Source organism: Mizuhopecten yessoensis, unplaced genomic scaffold (assembly GCF_002113885.1).
Source record: "Mizuhopecten yessoensis strain PY_sf001 unplaced genomic scaffold, ASM211388v2 scaffold9739, whole genome shotgun sequence".
In the NCBI taxonomy this organism is placed as follows: Eukaryota; Metazoa; Mollusca; class Bivalvia; order Pectinida; family Pectinidae; genus Mizuhopecten; species Mizuhopecten yessoensis.
In genome coordinates, this window is record NW_018408198.1 from 50163 (window position 1) to 68364 (window position 18202).

At 35.5% G+C, this 18202-nt stretch overlaps 1 protein-coding gene across 1 annotated transcript; it reads left to right on the plus strand.

The window, feature by feature from the left end:
- Positions 1-1156: 1156 nt before the first annotated feature.
- On the plus strand, positions 1157-9352 carry LOC110458758 (tripartite motif-containing protein 3-like). Its single transcript, XM_021510650.1, has 3 exons — positions 1157-1252; positions 3053-4920; positions 5506-9352. The coding sequence occupies exons 2-3, from the start codon at positions 3093-3095 to the stop codon at positions 6108-6110; spliced, it is 2433 nt and encodes an 810-aa protein (XP_021366325.1). The 5' UTR covers positions 1157-1252; positions 3053-3092; the 3' UTR covers positions 6111-9352.
- The last annotated feature ends 8850 nt before the right edge of the window (positions 9353-18202 follow it).

Sequence of the window (18202 nt, forward strand, 5' to 3'; positions counted from 1 at the left end):
TCTACCCTACCCCCAATCCCTACCCTACCCTAAATCCCTACCCCAACCCCTACCCCCAATCCCTACCCTACCCCCAATCCCTACCCTTCCCCAAATCCCTACCCTACCCCAAATCCCTATCCCAACCCCTACCCCCAATCCCTACCCTACGAGCGAGCTGAATATTTTGACATTTTTCTCAAGTTTACAGCACATGACACATGTCCACCCTGAAGTTGAAACTTACTGTTATTTTCCAAGAAAACAAAACAAGTACCCGCTGGTTTCGTTTAGTGTGAAAATGACTGAAAAGGACAAAGAGGGTCATTTTCACAAAACCGTCGTAAAACCTAAAATACATTTTGCATTTTACTTGTAAAATTCTATTCAAACCTGCAGTGTTGTTTATAGTCACTCCGACATGTCATTGCCCTTTACGTAACACGAGAGGCTCTTTCTCGGGAAACTGTGTTACATTATATCCCTTTTCTTTAAATTATCGCGTCCTTTACCATGAACCATATACCAAGGTAACAAACAGGTTATAAATAAAATCCACCCACGCGAAACTTCACGAACGAGGGAAACCCCCACAGAGGTACAGGAATATCTATAAATAGCCGAACATATAACGTTAAAGGTAATAAGTAGGGAAACCCCCACAGAGGTACAGATCTGTAGGGAACGCTACTGGGAATAGCTATAAATAGCCGAACCGAGTCACTCTGTCACTCTGTCTCTCTGTCACTCCTTTGTATCTGTAGTAAATGTATTCAAAGACATTTTGCATTTTAAAATTGATTAATCGAACAGAAATAACAGCAAAAAAAGGACAATAGTCTTGACCCCCCCCCCCCCCCCCCCCCCCCCCCCTCCCTACTTCCACGTATTACCTGTTCTTATAGCCTAACCCTACTTGACCCCATTTCACCGAACCAGCGGTGAAACTAACATCAGTGTTTGTACTGTCAAAAACTAGAAAAATAAATAAAACAAAAATGACACAAACACATGTTTACCTTACATCCTCGATATATATTTCCCATATTCAATATTGATTACAACCTCCGGGTCTTACTTCCTAAAGCGGCTTGTTATGACCGTGAGAAAAATGTAATCGGTACATCAACAATTTTTTAATACAGTGCGTATCCTAGACCGTGGAAAATGATTTAAATATACCTGACTGATGTCATCGTTGTTAAGTATGACCTATATATGTCTTCCCGTCCATATGCGAGTCCATTATTTACCTCCGTTGGGCTGACAGCAGGTAAGTGTGTAGCATTTATCTAAATTTTTACAACATCTCTCATCAAAAACCGTGAACCTGTATTTATATAGGAACTGAATCCCTCATTATGTTGTAATTCTTACATTACCGGCGGATTACAGCGGTGACCGAGTATACTCGGCTCGACTTGGCGTGGCGTCTAAGAGAAACACCCACCCAATTATCTTACTGTTTTCGGCGTTCTTGAGTGTAAGGATTATATTTAAATGAGGGTAGTTGTTGTATTTATTTTTAATCTTACATGAATATTAAAACATGTGAATAAATCAAAGAAACCCGAATTTCTCACTCGTATTAAATTCTAAGGGTTCGTAACTATATTTGAAATATATCTATAAAGGCGACGTGACGTGTAGGTGTTTATTGGGTGTTTAAGGAAAGAACAATTTTGTATTTCAGAATAATTCTAAATAAACAACATGACTCGCTTATGTACTTTGGTCTCGGTCGGATGTCATTTAGCAGGTCAGATTGGTGAAAACTGTTTGACTAAAGAACGGTTATGTACGTTAAACGTTAGACCCGTTTGTCTTTGTTTACACCGTGTATACCTCAGAAATAAGAGCTACACATTCTGGATTTTGAAAGTGAAACTATTTCTTGATTGGATATATATTTCTACGTAAGATGGGAGACATGGTTACTATGAGAACAACAAGTTAGTGATAAGTGGAAACGATAAAAGTACAATTATTGATAGAAATATACGTTTTTAACTTAAAGTTTACTTTCGTTACGTTAATTATATCCAAAACGAAAGTAGAATTCACTGCCTAAGACACGAGGTATTTCCCCTATTTAGAATCTTCACATCCGGGTATATGTTACCTTTGATATTTGATAGCACATACAGAGTTTATGATAGAAAAGTGACACTGTTTTGGTCGTTAGTGGGGAAGGGAAGGTCGTAGCGTACATGATCATATGGTAAAATATATGCATTTATAAGCGTCCCAATGCCTTGCAAAAAATATATTAGATTAATTAGGCTCCTAACATAACCTGCATTTTACAATCATCGTTTAAAACTGCATCAATAATGCATGATAGAAACATTCACATGGCTCGATCGCTTAAACATTGAAAGATGTCAAATTTTGTTCCTGAATTGTTATGTTTTCATTTTCATACCAGGGCCCGTATTCACGAAACCGTTCTCATGCTCAAGCATGGGTTCTGTGCTCAAACCAGTTTTTTCTGTCGCTCACTTAAATCATATGATTTGGTCAAAAAGTCAAGTGGTTTTTAGGTTGAAGTCTCTTTATAATTCTTTAAAATCATGAACAAAATGTCATTATTTATTAATTTATTACTCGAACAAGAAAATGGGCTTGGGCCCAGAACATGACTTTAATCGTGAGAATACTTTGATTAATATGACCCCAGAGCTAAAGGCTGCCATACTTAGCATTTATCCCTTGTAGGACAATAGCAATTATGTACGCCTCCTGATATGATAGTATGATAAGCAGTGATTCTTATTTGCGGAAATATATGTCTTTTAAAGATGAGATATCCGATCAATATCATCATGAACTGATCTACTGCACGTTGAATTTTCGGAATATTGAAACTAATTAGTTTGGCCTGTTCGACAGTGCTAGCTAACCACACATCCCCATCTCCATAAACAAACCGGTCGTCCCTTCAGGTACCGAGGATGCTAAGGACGTTTTAGCTTCAGTCTGAACTTAATCTACCCCTTTTCTTTAAGATGAAATATCTTATGAAAGGTCGATTCCCTACAACATTAAATATTAATTTTGTTTCCTATTTCAGACACTACTTTGGTGCAGGCTGAATTTTCTGCGGAACTGCCATGGCCGCCATGGCTGTTGGAGAGGTCGTCTCGACAACTGAACAGTACAGAGCGCTCCAGGACAAGTTAGAGGAACTAACAACATGTCCAATATGTAGGGAGCGTTACAAACAGCCTAAGATCCTCAGCTGCCATCACACTTTCTGCTGTCAGTGTCTACAAAGTTATTTTATGCAGACTCCCGGGGACAGCTCACCGTGTCCACTTTGTCGGTCTTTATTTTATCCGCCTGAAGGACACGTTTCAAATTTGCCAACAAGCACGTTCATGCAAGATGTCGTAATGATGATTGATCGAAAAAGTCCGATAACAAAGAAAGATTGTATGGTTTGTAAAAACAGCAACAACGATGCAGGATTCATGTGCGTAGAATGTGACCTGCAAATGTGTGATTCGTGTAGGAACATCCACGAGATGTTCCGAACGGATTCTCACAACCTTTTACGATTGGATGAAATACATGACGCCCCTATAATATCCGTCATTGCCGGAAAGAAAACCAGCCGGACGTGTGACGACCACAAAGGCCAGATTCTGGAACACCTCTGTTTGTCATGTAACGTACCGATGTGTTCCGAATGTAAAACTACCAGCCATTATCAACATCGGGCACAGAACATAAACCACGCGGCAGAGGAAACTCGAAATATAATCCGCATGATACAAAAGGGCTCTAATCCCGAAATTAATCGTTTGACAGAGAATATAACAGATATCAAATCTCTTTCGACGTCCATGCAAATTTCGACGGACGCGATGAAAGACGAGGTGAGAACCATGACCGACTCGCTAATCAAGGCATTACGTGAGAAAGAAAGAAAATTGCTCCACGATATAGAAACAGACGCCATGCTTAGACAAAAGGAGCTGAAAACAATAGAAGATGCGACGGAATTACGTCTAACAAGCGAGCTGACGTTCTTGGACTACGTCAAGTCACTAGAAACGTTTGGCAACGTGACGCAGCTGTCAGTTGCTAAGGAAACCATACGGAAAAGGATGGAGGACAATAAAGGGCAGACCATACCGGCACTTCCGGAGTCATGTCGGTGTAACCGGAAATTTAGACGCTCCGACATTTTCAGGAATATCCTACATTCGGAAGACCTCGGAAGTATAGAGACGTTACAGCGAACACCGCCCCCTATACCACCACGTATGAACTGCACACAAACCAGGTTCGAACCTCCCGTACCAACAAGTCCTGCTAACGGAAACCCCATAGTGCCCCCACCACGTGATCCAAGACCGGAAGTGACATCATCAGATGAGACTTCGGTAAAACAGGTGGCAGAGATCGACAATGAGTACACCAACCCTAAAGAGTTTCTCTGGCGGGAAACAGACAGTGACCGCAGCAACTCCCCTCCTACGTCACCAAAGAAATACAACCAAAATGACACGAAGAAATCCTCGCCTTCCAAGCGGCCACTTCCTCCACCTCCAAATCCGCATGCGTCTAGATCGTCCATGAGTTTTGCTGGATCTGAGTATTTGAAAGTTTGCCCGGAAACACCAAAACAGCGCCTCAGGCGGGCGATGAGCGACTCCCAGCTACTCGACGAAGCCAGTGTTGAGTCCGATCTGTCGTACCCCAACTTAACCAGCGGCCATGTGTCCTTCAATGCGAAAGTGAAGATTTCTGGATTGGCAATAACCAGGAAAGATGACGTAATAGTAGTGAGCAACAACAGTAAGAAATGCCTGGTGTTCAACCAGTTGGGTAATCTGAAGAATGAAATATCAGACGGATTGGTCAATCCCTGGGACGTCGCGGTCAGTGTAATCAACGATGACCTAAAGGACGTCGTCTACCTCACCGACACAGGTCAGTACTCATATACACAGATACTGGTCAATATTCACACGGACACTGGTCAATAGTCTGACACACGGACACTGGTCAGATGTCACATACATGGACACTGGTTAATCACATTAAATGATATAGGTCAAACATATTCTAAATGGTTTATCCAATCTTTTGATTTGTTTTTGGATAGCCCGGGACTCGTCTTCAACAAAATTTAGGTGTTTGAGATAGTTGCTAAATTGTTGGTACGGAAAAAAATACTTTTGGTAAAAATGCCTCCCCCACTACCATTGGCAGTGGCGGATCCTGAGGGGTTTTTTGGGCTTCAGGAAAAATCATGTATTTTCACCATTTTCCTCAATTTTTCCCCACATGGAAACCCCCCTAGGAAATTTGCAAACCCCCCCCAGATAGGTCTCTGGATCCGTCACTGATTGGGGGTGTCATTTTTACCGATAGTCTATCTAAACTCCTAAAACGTGTAAAAATACTCTGAACACCGTAGTTTAAGTCCAAAATAAGTTTGAACAAATTCGTTATAACCGTAAGTATTAACTTTTTTATTCCATTTGTTAAAAAGTTGTTTTTGTTTATCCGAAGGTGTGAAGTCAGGGGAGGGAAATGTTAAGGAATATAGACTGGACGGGACCTTCGTTCGGACACTGGTCAGCAAACTACGGAAACCCCACGGTATCACCACCTCCGCGGACGGTGACGTCATCTACGTCTGTGACGCCGAGGACAGCAGCATCATCGCCTTATCGCCACAGAGAGGGAAAAAACCTCGAAAAATCAAGCAGAACATGTTGGGCAAAAACTTGTTTATCTGCCCTTGGTACGTGTCAGTGACGACAGGTGGCGAAATTATCGTTTCAGACTTTCACGCGGGAAAACTGGTTGGTATCGACGAGAAATCATACAAACTATACAAAAAATCATACACATCATACAAACCAAAAAAGTCCAAAAATGCCATGGAGTTTCGTCCTGCTATGAGTTGTGTTGACTCCGAGTCCAACATCTTCGTCGTCGACCAGATCAGTAATTGTATTTACGTGTGGGCGACGAGTCAAGATCCCAAAAGGATAGCCATCCCTCCAAGCATTGACATCACTCGACCTGTGGCTCTAGCCTTCGACTCATCCGGGGCCTTGTGGATTGGTTCCCGCAAGGGGGCGCTCGTCAAAGTCCATTTTAACTATTGATGATTTTGACATGTGAATGTGATGCAATTCCATTCTGGTGGTTTTCCTGGAGTATTTATATTCAGTAACTTTGACGAGTTTTCTGAAGTGTGTTTTCTTGAGTAGTTTAAGATAGTGTTCCTGGTGACATTAATGAGTTTTTTTTCGAATATGTTAAAGGGGTTTCCTGGATATTTTTGAAAGGGGGTTCTAGAGTAAATTCAGATTTTGTTTTCATATGCTCAATCGATTGAACTTAAAATGGGTATGCTCGAACAGAAAATAATGAATTTTAATGGATTTGCTCCAGGACTTTATTTATTTAAATTTATTTCCAACAGTGCATTAATTCTTTTTATGAGTTTTACCCCGGTTTTATTTGATGTGTACAAACACGCACCTTTTTAATTTTGAGTTCGTTTGTTGGATTTTCACGAGTGATTTATTTGGTTTTCATTGGCAGTATGAATATGTTTGCACGGGTACAATAATGAAGTGTTTTAAGTACTTTCAATGTAGGTTTCAAAATTACTTTTAATAAATTATTTTTTCTCCAATTTTTTTATTGGTCTTATCAAAGGTGCTGTATCCTGAGTATTTTTAATTGGGGTTCGAGAGTATTTTGATGGATCCAACGATGTTTATAAATGTGTTTCATTTTCATGAGTACTTTTAACGTGTGTTTAGAGTATTTCCCATCAGCTATTTCTGTCTTTGCGAGGATATTTTCCAAGTTTCAAGTTTTATTTTTACACTCACGCCAAACGAGCGTAACAAGGAGTCAAATATTTCATAGTATACATTAATGGACAAAGAACACGCATACAATATGACACATGTTTTAATTCATACAATAATAACCCATTTCAATAATTCGTTTAGCTTACTTATTTTAGATTTTAAGTAGCTTCATTACCTTTTGTATAAATCTACTTACTTTTGTTAAAAGTACCGTGTTACATATTGAGAACATTCCTTTCATTTTGATATAAGTTGGGTTGATATAATGATAATTTGGTATATAAAGTTGTCTAAGAGCTACAAAAGATGCATTAGTACATTGGTATAAATAGTGGTATTCGATATCCTCTACGTAGAGTCTGACTAATATAATAAACCAGCTACACTTTCAGAAATACACAAAAGTGTAACATTGTTTTTGTAACGTTTTTACTTTTCAAAACCAAAACGCTTCCAAAATACCTTTTCATGTCCATATAAATCGGCGCGAGGTTTGTCTATATATTGTTTTGTGGAAATATATCAAAGAAGTGCTTACAGTTTTATCGACAGTATGGTTCAATATAGGTACCGAACCCAAATAAACAAATAGTTTTTATATAAATTTTACTTCAATCTATATGCATGTATATCAAACCAAAAACGTATTAGCGAAAGTATATATGATTCAATGTTTGTACTGAACCCAAACAAATAAGTATTTCTTAATACATTTTGCTTCAATACATATTTATAAACAAAAAAGTATAAATAACTGTATGATTCAATATAGGTACTGGACCCAAACGATCAAATAAGTCTTAAATAAATATTACTTCAGTCTGAATTTAAACAAAAATTAGTAGCGACAGAAGGTTTCATTATAGGTACCGGATCCAAATAAGTGAACGTTTGTTACATATCCGTAAATCAATAAACATGGAAAAGGACGTTTTTAAGTTGTAATAACTTGTGTCCAATTCCTTTTAATTATTCAAATAATATATGTTAATTAAACTAGACTAAGAGATATAAAAGCCAGATAAAATAATTTGTCGTTTTTTTAAGCAATCATCCCCGTTACTATAACAGAGGATATCATTGTCTCCGCTAGGAGTCGAACCCAGAACCTCAGGTTTACAAGTCCTACGCTCTACCTTATGAGCCTCCTCGATACTCCAGGGTTAGCGCTTACTTTCGCTCCCTGCACCCCTGTGATTATCGTGGATGTCTAATGAGCTAAAGATAAATTCTCCCTAGCCGAAGCGATTAGTATTTAACCAGTCTGACATACTCCCCATCCAGGAAAACAATCATCCCGAGTTTTCCAGGATTCGTCGAGTATTGTTGTCAATATTCCAACAGAGGTCAATATTTGTGATATCCCTCCGCTAGGGATTGAAGCCGGAATCTCTGGTTTACGAATCCCCCGCTCTACCGAATGAGCTAAAGAGAGAAGTTCTCCCTAGCCGAGTGGGTAGGAAGCGGCTAGTAGGCCTAATTTCACCAGGATGACATTCTCCCCCTCTGGGAAAATATTCGCCCCGGATTTTCCATGATTCATAGCGATTATCGTTGGGTATTTTTGTCAATATTCCCGGGTCCTGATGTTGGCGCTAATGTAACAGAGGTCATTATTTTTTTCAATACCTGCGCTAGGGATCGAACTCGGCATAATTTATACAAGTTTTGTATCAAACTGTATACATGATATTTACTTATAGAAAATCATTTTTATTATATATATATTTATATATTTGTTTTTGTGTGTATTATAAGTATATATGCATGTGTGCTATAGAGTGTGAGTCATATTGTTAACAATAGATTCTTATCAATATTTTATAATAATCAAAATATTTTTTTATCTTTGTAACAGAGAAATATTTGTTTATGTAATTACTGTAACACCTTTGTTTATTATTTACCTGTACATTATCACCTGTTTACTGTTTACCTGAACATTATCACCTGTTTACTATTTACCTGTATAGCATCACCTGTTTTCTATTTACCTGTATATTATTACCTGTAACAATATCATTAAATAATATTTACAATTTAACAAAAGCGAACAACAACAATAAAAACAATCATTATCGATCTAATGTAATTGCTAATTAGCTTTATAAATTTCTGATCGGGACTCAATAGGACCAGATAGCGAATATCAAAATTTTTGTTGGGTTGGATATTTTAAAGATTTTTCACAGGTGTCAAATTATTAAAATATTCACCATCACCTGAAAATAGCGGTTGTTCATCAAAGGTTTTACGGTAAAAATAAAAGTTGATATTTTTCTAACTTGACAATTTTTTTAATTTTTTTCACGCTTAACTTACCAATCAGTTTTTCATCAAGAAACAAAGAACATTTTCAGCATCGAAAAAATACATTTAAATATAAATATACTATAAATGTGGATTTTTTTGCGTGGGAAAATAGTAGCGTGGTGTCACTTTTAACTAATCCTTATATTGCGTCTTGTAGTATGTTTAATGCACAAAAATTGGAAATGAAATGAAATTTGAACTAAACTATCCGCGGTTTGGAAAGGTTTACGTTGACGAGAGTTCTGTATTTTATATTTCTATATATCTGTATAAACGCTAAATTTTCGCGTGTGCATATTTTGACGCTATACACGCCAAAAACGCTTATATATCCACACCGCGAAAATTTACACTTTTACAGTAAATAAATAATCCCGGTAACAATGTCATACTTACCAATTAAATTATACATTTACTTTTTGTTTGTTTTACAGTATCTACCGTTGATTGGAAATAACTATATTTTTTCAATAAATGATCTCAAGTTTATTTCCTTTTGTTGATTTAATTGTGGGATACGTCTTTAAGAATTATTTGAAATGTTCACGTGACGATGACGTCAACCTCAAGAATGTGCGAAAAAAATCATAATAACTGAGAAAAAGTTTGAAAGATCGAAATGGCGTGTGTTTTTGGAAGCAACACAGAGATCGTGAAATAGAGTAAATATAGAAAGTCTGAGAAAGAAGAACTATCCATCTCTCTAATGGTATCCAGCTATATTATTAAACCCCAGAAATGTGAATGTTGCAACGAGAACGATACAATAGTTAGGGTCGAATTTTCGACATTGAGATCTTTCCAGCCTTCTGGCATAAACGATCATCATATTATTCTCTACACATCAGAAATAGGTTCAACTACCTACTGTAAGACTTTTACAACGAGCCTCGTACCGCTCGTCTGTTATTCGTTTCAATAAGCCTGTTGTAATAGGTAAAAAAAGGGGAAAAAAAGTCTGTTGAATGGTTGGTATCAGAGTAGAAAAAAGGACAAATTGGCACGAAATAAAACGCTTTCACTTCTTTGCCCGTTCACACAGTCGAAGGGCGATAACTCCTTACCAATTTGGCACGACACACTGCATGGATGTGAAGAGAGACAATGAAGAAAATGTTCGCAGAAAACCTGCTGAATATCACGAAAACATTGTCAAATTTTGACTTAGCTGCGGGAACCAAAGTTTCTAGGTTCTAGGTAGTTTTTTTCATTTTTTTCTCACTTTATTACTTAGTTTGACAAATGAGAATCATTTAAAAGTTTAAATTACTGTATTATTATGTATTTACTTATTAACGTTATGTATTAGAATGCTATCTTACTTGTATAAACCCCTGCAGATTTTATTTTTATTATTTTTTTCTCCGGTGTTTTTATTGATTTCAGTTGTTTCTGTATTACAATACATGCATAAGTAAACGAACAATAATTGGTAGTAAAATATCAGAGTATGCAGCATCTAGTGTAGTCAGCGACCATGAGAGACAAAGAATGCTTTTTAAATGTGTTGTTTGGTGATGAGAGAAGTGTGTAAGTGTTTCATCAGAAGTTTTCATTATGTGCATATGTACCTGATTAAACGTATTGATGCTACTACTGTTGTGTGTGAGGAAGGAGGTAGATGGGGTGGGTGGGGGGNTAACGGTGTGTTGGCTGTGGTTAGTATGTGTGTTCAGTAATTATACATTTAGATCAGCAGGCGTAGCTTTATTTTTGAGAAATACATTTGTAAAACATGGTAGTAGAGTAGATAATTGTGGAAGATTTATTATACTTGATATTTCAATAAACCAAAATAGATAAACATTAGCATGTTTACATGGTCCAAATTAAGATTCACCCCTTTTATTTGAAAACTTTTTGTCAACCCTAAAAAATGTTAAAAATACTTCTATGATATTATGTGGTGATTGGAATTCTGTACAGAACAAAGAAATGGATACACACAATATTATTCACAAAAACAACCCCAAATACCAGGAAGCATTAAAAAATATAATTAATACATCTGGTCTTCTAGATCCATGGAGATGCTTTTATCCTGATTTGAACAATTTTACATGGAGGCAAAACAATCTTATTAGACAAAGCAGGCTTGATTACTTCTTAATTAAAGAGGACATATATTCAAAAACAAAAGAAACAAAAATTATACCTGGCTACAGAACTGATCACTCTTGTATAGTCTTAGATGTTAATTTTAGTAATGTAGAACGTGGCAGAGGATACTGGAAATATAATCCTTCCCTCTTAGAAGATCAAACTTACATACAACAAGTCAAAGATTGCATTACAGAAACTGTAGATGAATATTTTGTTGAATCAGACAATGATAACTTAGAAAATATTGTTTTGCGTGTAAATGACCAAATATTGTTTGAAGTTTTGAAAGTTAAAATTCGTTCACTCACAATATCTAATTCAATTACAAAAGCAAAAAAAAACAATAAAAAAAACTGGAGAAAGAATTAGAGTCAGAAATAGAAGAACTAGAAACACAATTCAACCTGAACCCAAGTGACAACTTAAGTAGATATTTAGTAATAAAAAACAGGAAATGAAACAATGAAAAAAAAAGTGGAAGGTCTTCTTCTACGGTCAAAAGTAAATTGGTATGACGATGGGGAAAAGGCAACTAAGTATTTTTGTGATTTGGAGAAAAGACATTTCGTTAATAAAAGTATAAATGAATTAATAACAGAAAAGGGGCATATACTTGATAGCCAAGGGGAGATAATTGAAGAAGAGGTAAATGTTTTTAAGAACCTATATAAATCCAAACAAAATGACTTTACACATTTTGAAAACTTTTTTCAAACACAAAATTAAACTGAACAATGCTGATAAAAATAGTTGTGAAGGAGACCTTAAACTTTATGAATTAGCAAAAGCTTTAAAATGTATGGATAATAGGGAGAGTCCTGGGTCTGACGGTTTCAGTGTGGAATTCTATAAAAAAAATAGAAAGACATAGGATTTTTTTTTGGTAGATCAATTAAGTATGCTCACAATACAGGTCACTTGTCTGATTTTCAAAAGCAAGGTATTATTACATGCAATCCAAAGGAAGATAAGGATAGGCGATGCTTAAAAAAATGGCGGCCAATTTTTCTATTAAATGTAGACTACAAAATAACAACAGCAGCAATAGCCAATATAATTAAATATGTTCTTCCAAAAACACTAACAGGCTTTATTAAGGGTAGATTTATAGGGGATAACACTAGTCTTTTCTATGGTATAGAAGATTATTAGAAGAAAAAAATCAGTCTGGACTCCTATTCATCTTGGATTTTGAAAGGCATTTGATTCGATTGAGTGGAGTTTTATAAACAAGGCTTTAAAAGTTTTCAACTTTGGAGAGTCACTATGTAAATGGTTTGAAGTTTTCTATAGAAATAGGGTATCTGGCTTGAAGATAAATTTACAAAAATCAAGCCTGTACTGGATAGGAAATAAAAAGTTATCTAATGATAGAAAATGTCCAGATATGAAATTAAACTGGTCATCTTCAAAATGTAAACTGCTTGGCATTGTGTTTTCATTAAATCTTGATGTTATGGAACGCATAAACTATGAGATTAAACTGCAACAGGTTAATAAACTTCAACGATACTGGAGCTGTCGATAACTTACTTTAATTGAGCGTATTACAGTTATAAAAACCCTTATGATACCAAAATGTATACATCTGTTTACCTCGCTGCCAAACCCTTCCAAACTATATGTAAACAGGTTGAATACAATTTTATTTGGTTTCATATGGAATTTTAAAACAAACAAGGTAAAGCGTGGTACTATCATTGCCTGTAAAGAAGATGGAGGTCTTAACATGACTCATATTTCGTCTTGTATTAAGTATCTGAAAGTAAAATGGATAAACAAAATATTTGGGGATTCAAAAAGAGTATGGATAGCATTGTTAAATGAAGTTTTACCTTTTGAAGTTGACTTACTGTATGATATGGATGGTATTATGAATTGAAAGAAGTCTATAGGCATATTAGAAATCCTTTTTGGAGAGATAACCTCAATGCTTTGTCTGACATCCAGAGTGAGCCGGATACCTTGTCAGAATACCTCGGTAAGAATTAAGTGAATTTCGTAGCATTTGAAAAGATGAAGTTCTGCAGACAGTGGAAAACACAAGCTGGTGTTGATACAGTTGGGGATCCTTTCCATAATGGGATAATCAGAGATTTCAATCATTTGGAAACTATTCCTTCTTTTAACTTTATTCAGTACTATTCCATAGTAAACAAAATTGAAATAACTGGTGGAAGCAAACATACAGAAACAAAATAGAAAATAATGAGGTTTTAATACCAACTAGAAACGGGGATATTGTCTCGCTCATGTTAAGTCACAAGGATTTAAAGTTATCTATTTACAGGAGCTTGTTACCCTGTATCAGCCGTCATGTTCACTGCGGTCGGAGTCAGAATCTTTGTTGTGTGTCCCAAAATCAGATGTTTTGGGAGGGTTTCGGCTACGTTATGGAATAGCTTACCATCTGCTATAAGAAAGTCAAATACCCTGGCCTAGTTCAAGAGGGACATCAAAACTCACCTCTTCACGTCTGCATTTTAGAATCTTTGCAAAGACGTCATGCAAATACCACCCTTTTATTTGTTCAATCATGTGCACATTGCTTGCTTAAATGTATAAAAGTGATTGTAAGTCTTTTTTCTTTTTCTTTTCACAATTATAACCATTACTATTATCCATATGTTGTAATGCGCTTTAGACTAATTTTACAAATTATATAGGGCGCTATATAAATGTTGAATATTATAATTATTATATTGAAAGTTTGTTGCAAATGTCATAATAATGCCCAAAAATAGCCAAGAAAAATGGAAATCCGTTTTTGATGGATGAGGATTTCAACTGGCAATATTAATGCATTTAACTGTACAATGGAAACAAAATTACAAACTTTCCAACACAAAATCAATTATAGGATTTTACCAGCTAATAAAGTGCTAGTAAAAATGAAATTAATAAAAAACAATTATGTACATTCTGTAACAGAGAAACAGAAACATTGGAACACATCTTTATTCAATGCTATTATGTACAGAGATTATTGGATGATTTTAATGTTTGGTATACTGAGCATTATGTTAGACAGCCGTATATTGATTTTAAAGATATAAATATCCTTTTTGGAAATTCAAAGATTGGACTACTATTAAACCATTTTCTGCTACTAATAAAACATCATACATACTGTAGCCGCACTCAAGACTCCATTCCAAATTTCTCTATTACCCTTCCAAAATAAATGGGGTCCATTTGAACAATGTTCTAATAATTATTTTAAATATTACTTTTTTAAAGAAGTTCTCTCCCCTTATTTGTTTGAAATGTTTGCTACCCTCGCATGCTCATTAGTGGTATATCCGGTGCGCATGCCTAGCTGGCCAATCAGGGGGTTCCTCCTTCCTGTCCCATCTGTGTCATGCCTCAGTACATTTACTAAGTATTATACAGTATCATTGTATATATTATGAATGAGAAAACTTCAAAGTGTATGAATAAATAAATGTAATGAGTGAATGAGTGTAAACAAAGAAATACTTAATGGAAATAATAAATGCATGAATGAATGTAAACACGGAATAAATGTAAAAGGAAGGATGTCATGAAAAGAAATGAATGAATGAATAAGTAAACAATTGAATGAATAATTAAACGACTGAATGAAAGAATGAATGAACGAGAGCTCTCTTGCATGAGCACATTTTTTGTAATGATATTGAATCCAGGGCTCCTACCCTGGCATTATTCCAAAAATGTTGTGGGGCAAAAAAAAGCAAGCTTCTAGGTCCAATCGTTTAAACTTATTTTGATTTCTTTTTATTATCGGACCGATAAAGTAAAATTCTAAATTCTAAATAGCATTTTTTTTTTAAATTAAATTAAATCGATCGGACACAGAAGCTGAAAGCGTTCTTGTGCTCAAGCATGGATTCTGTGCTCAAACCAACGTTCTTGTAACTCACTAAAATCATGTCAAATGATCAAAACGTCAAATATCAACCTTGAAAACAGTTTTTTGCTTTAAGTCTCTTTAGCGTTTTCCTAAATCATTGACAGAATCAGTTTTTCTTATTAATTTATAGCCGAAACAACAAAGTGGGGTTGAGCACAAAAGCCATACTTGAGCATGAAAACAGTTTCATAAATATGGACCCTGGTGTCAAATGAGGAGGCATACATGTCTCTCACAGCACGAAATTCAACTGTGACAGATGGTAGAGACACGTGAACCTGATAATTTATCACCGTTGGTATGTTTACACAAATCCTGATGTGTAGAATGTAGATACCATACCATCACTGGGATGGTATTTTTACCACTTGATATGGTCTAAACCTCGCAGTTCCTCGACCAGTTCTGTCAAGTCACGAAATCTGCAATTTGATTCCGAGGTTTCAGGCCGCAATGTTGCGATTTCAGCAATCAACTTTGACAAATACAGCCTAACGTTCCTGTTTACTGTGTTTATATGTGATGCATTTCTTGCATTACAAGTAGTGTTTGATTCCTTAACTGTAGAACTTAAACTGTCTACAACAAAGAAGTTATAAACTTACTCTTGCTGGGGATAAATAGATGCATAATTTATGTATAACTCTTGCTGGGGATAAATAGATGTAGAATTGATGTATAACTCTTGCTGGGGATAAATGGATGTATGATTTATGTATAACTCTTGCTGGGGATAAATAGATTTATAATTTATGTATAACTCTTGCTGGGGATAAATAGATGTAGAATTTATATATTACTCTTGCTGGGAATAAATAGATGTATAATTTATTTGTAACTCTTGCTGGGGACAAATAGATGTCGAATTTATATATTACTCTTGCTGGGGATAAATAGATGTAGAATATATTTATTACTCTTGCTCGGGATTAAAAGATGTATAATTTATGTATAATTCTTGCTCGGGATGAATAGATGTATGATTTATGTATAACTCTTGCTGGGGATAAATAGATGTATAATTTATGTATAACTCTTGCTGGGGATAAATAGATGTAGAATTTATATATTACTCTTGCTGGGAATAAATAGATGTAGAATATATTTATAACTCTTGCTGGGGATAAATAGATGTAGAATTTATTTATAACTCTTGCTCGGGATAAATAGATGTAGAATTTACGTATAACTCTTGCTGGGGATAAATAGATGCAGAATTTATGTATAACTCTTGCTGGGGACAAATAGATGTCCCTGTGAAACTGTCTCAAGCACTCAACTATTTAATTATAATAAATGTGGTGTCTCTATTCCGTATTTGCGTATTGCAGAGTTATCTTCTCTTGGGAGCAGGTATTGTTACGTCACTTATTTATGAGAGTAACGTCATCAATTTTTGAGAAAACGACGTAATTTTCTCGCACAAACCAATGACGTAACAATCAATACCTGCTCCCAAGAGAAGATAACTCTGCAATACGCAAAGACGGAAAGTTTGGTCTACACCACACAACCAAGTGTCTCTTGCATTCAAGGAAGAACCAGGGTGTCGTGTCTCCAGTACCAATCTGAGTGTTCTAGATATTTAACTTGGCATGTTCGTTTGTATCAAGAAATCCAGAAGTGGCGTGTATTCAGTGGTTTTGTAGTATAATACTACCTTGTTTTCTTTTATTATCTTCTTCAACCACAGAATCAAATAAGCCGTGCATTCCTGTAGCCTAGATATATAACGTCAGTGTACCCAAGTTGATACCACATTTTTAAAAAATGGTCTAAAATCCTCGTTTGTAAAATCTGCGATATTTCACGTTTATGATATTCCAATGTCAACATTTGCTGTTGATTCAACATTGTTTTCCTGCAGCAGCTTATTTTTTCTGCAAGAAGAATTCGAAATCGGCCATGTCTCTCACAGTTAGTGGTGCAGTCTTCCACGTTACGTTATTTTTATTTTCCCATCGGGTTCTTTTACATTTCTATCGAATGGACTTTCCTTATTTTGTTTCAGTTAGTCCAAGTTTGATAAAATTTTGTTTCCGGTTGGAGAATTATGCGTTGCTTTTATTAGTTTAAACTTTATCTTATTTTTTACAACAACATTTCATGATACACAAAATATTCCATAAGGATTCAGAAAAAAGTTAATAACTTTTGTAGAGAGAGAGAGAGAGAGAGAGAGAGAGAGAGAGAGAGAGAGAGAGAGAGAGAGAGAGAGAGAGAGAGATAAGGAATACAAACTGTAAAATTGCATATTTGAGAAGAACAATATATATGGTTATAGACTCTTAATTATATTCTAGTAATTAATCATGTATAGTGTTTAATTATCAAAACATCGACGATTGAATTAATAATTAAAAATAATAATAACGTGCATTGGTGTATGCAATAGTGCCAGCAGAATCTCTCATCTAATGTTCAACACGTTGCTTTTATTAATAAAATCATCCAAGTCCGTGGTAATATCGGTACTTAGTCTGTTCATGCTATTTAGACATTTTATGTAACTCCATAGACACAATGATAAATTGTTGAAATCTAAAAAAAAAATGTTTTCGGCAACACTTACATCACGGAATTATATTTGTGGTATCATGTCCCCGACTTAGATAGATCTAGCAACCTTATTCCGTGATCATGGTTAAAATTCTAAGAAACCGATAATTTTGTAAACGTTACCAACTGAAGTGCTGAATACAAAATGGGGCGAAAAATGAAGTCTGGGGAAAATCTGAGTTAACATAGAAATCCGGTGAAAGTATTATGACCTAGGCTAACTTAACTTATCTGTCTGTAATCTGTAACATAGGTTTATGTTGCGATTGTCCCCGAAATGGTAATTTTGTAACAGAGGAGAGTTAATTAGAAAGCTTTACTTGTTCATCAAGTATAAAAGTTTCGCTCGCACCTTTTAAATATATCTTCACCACTAAATATAACATAACATAAAATTGCATCCACGCATTATATCTATTGCGATTGAACGGGAAAACGTTTCGTTTGTTGTACAAAAATAAATCCGTAAAATTAATTGACCGTAACTTGAAAAGCTTTCAAG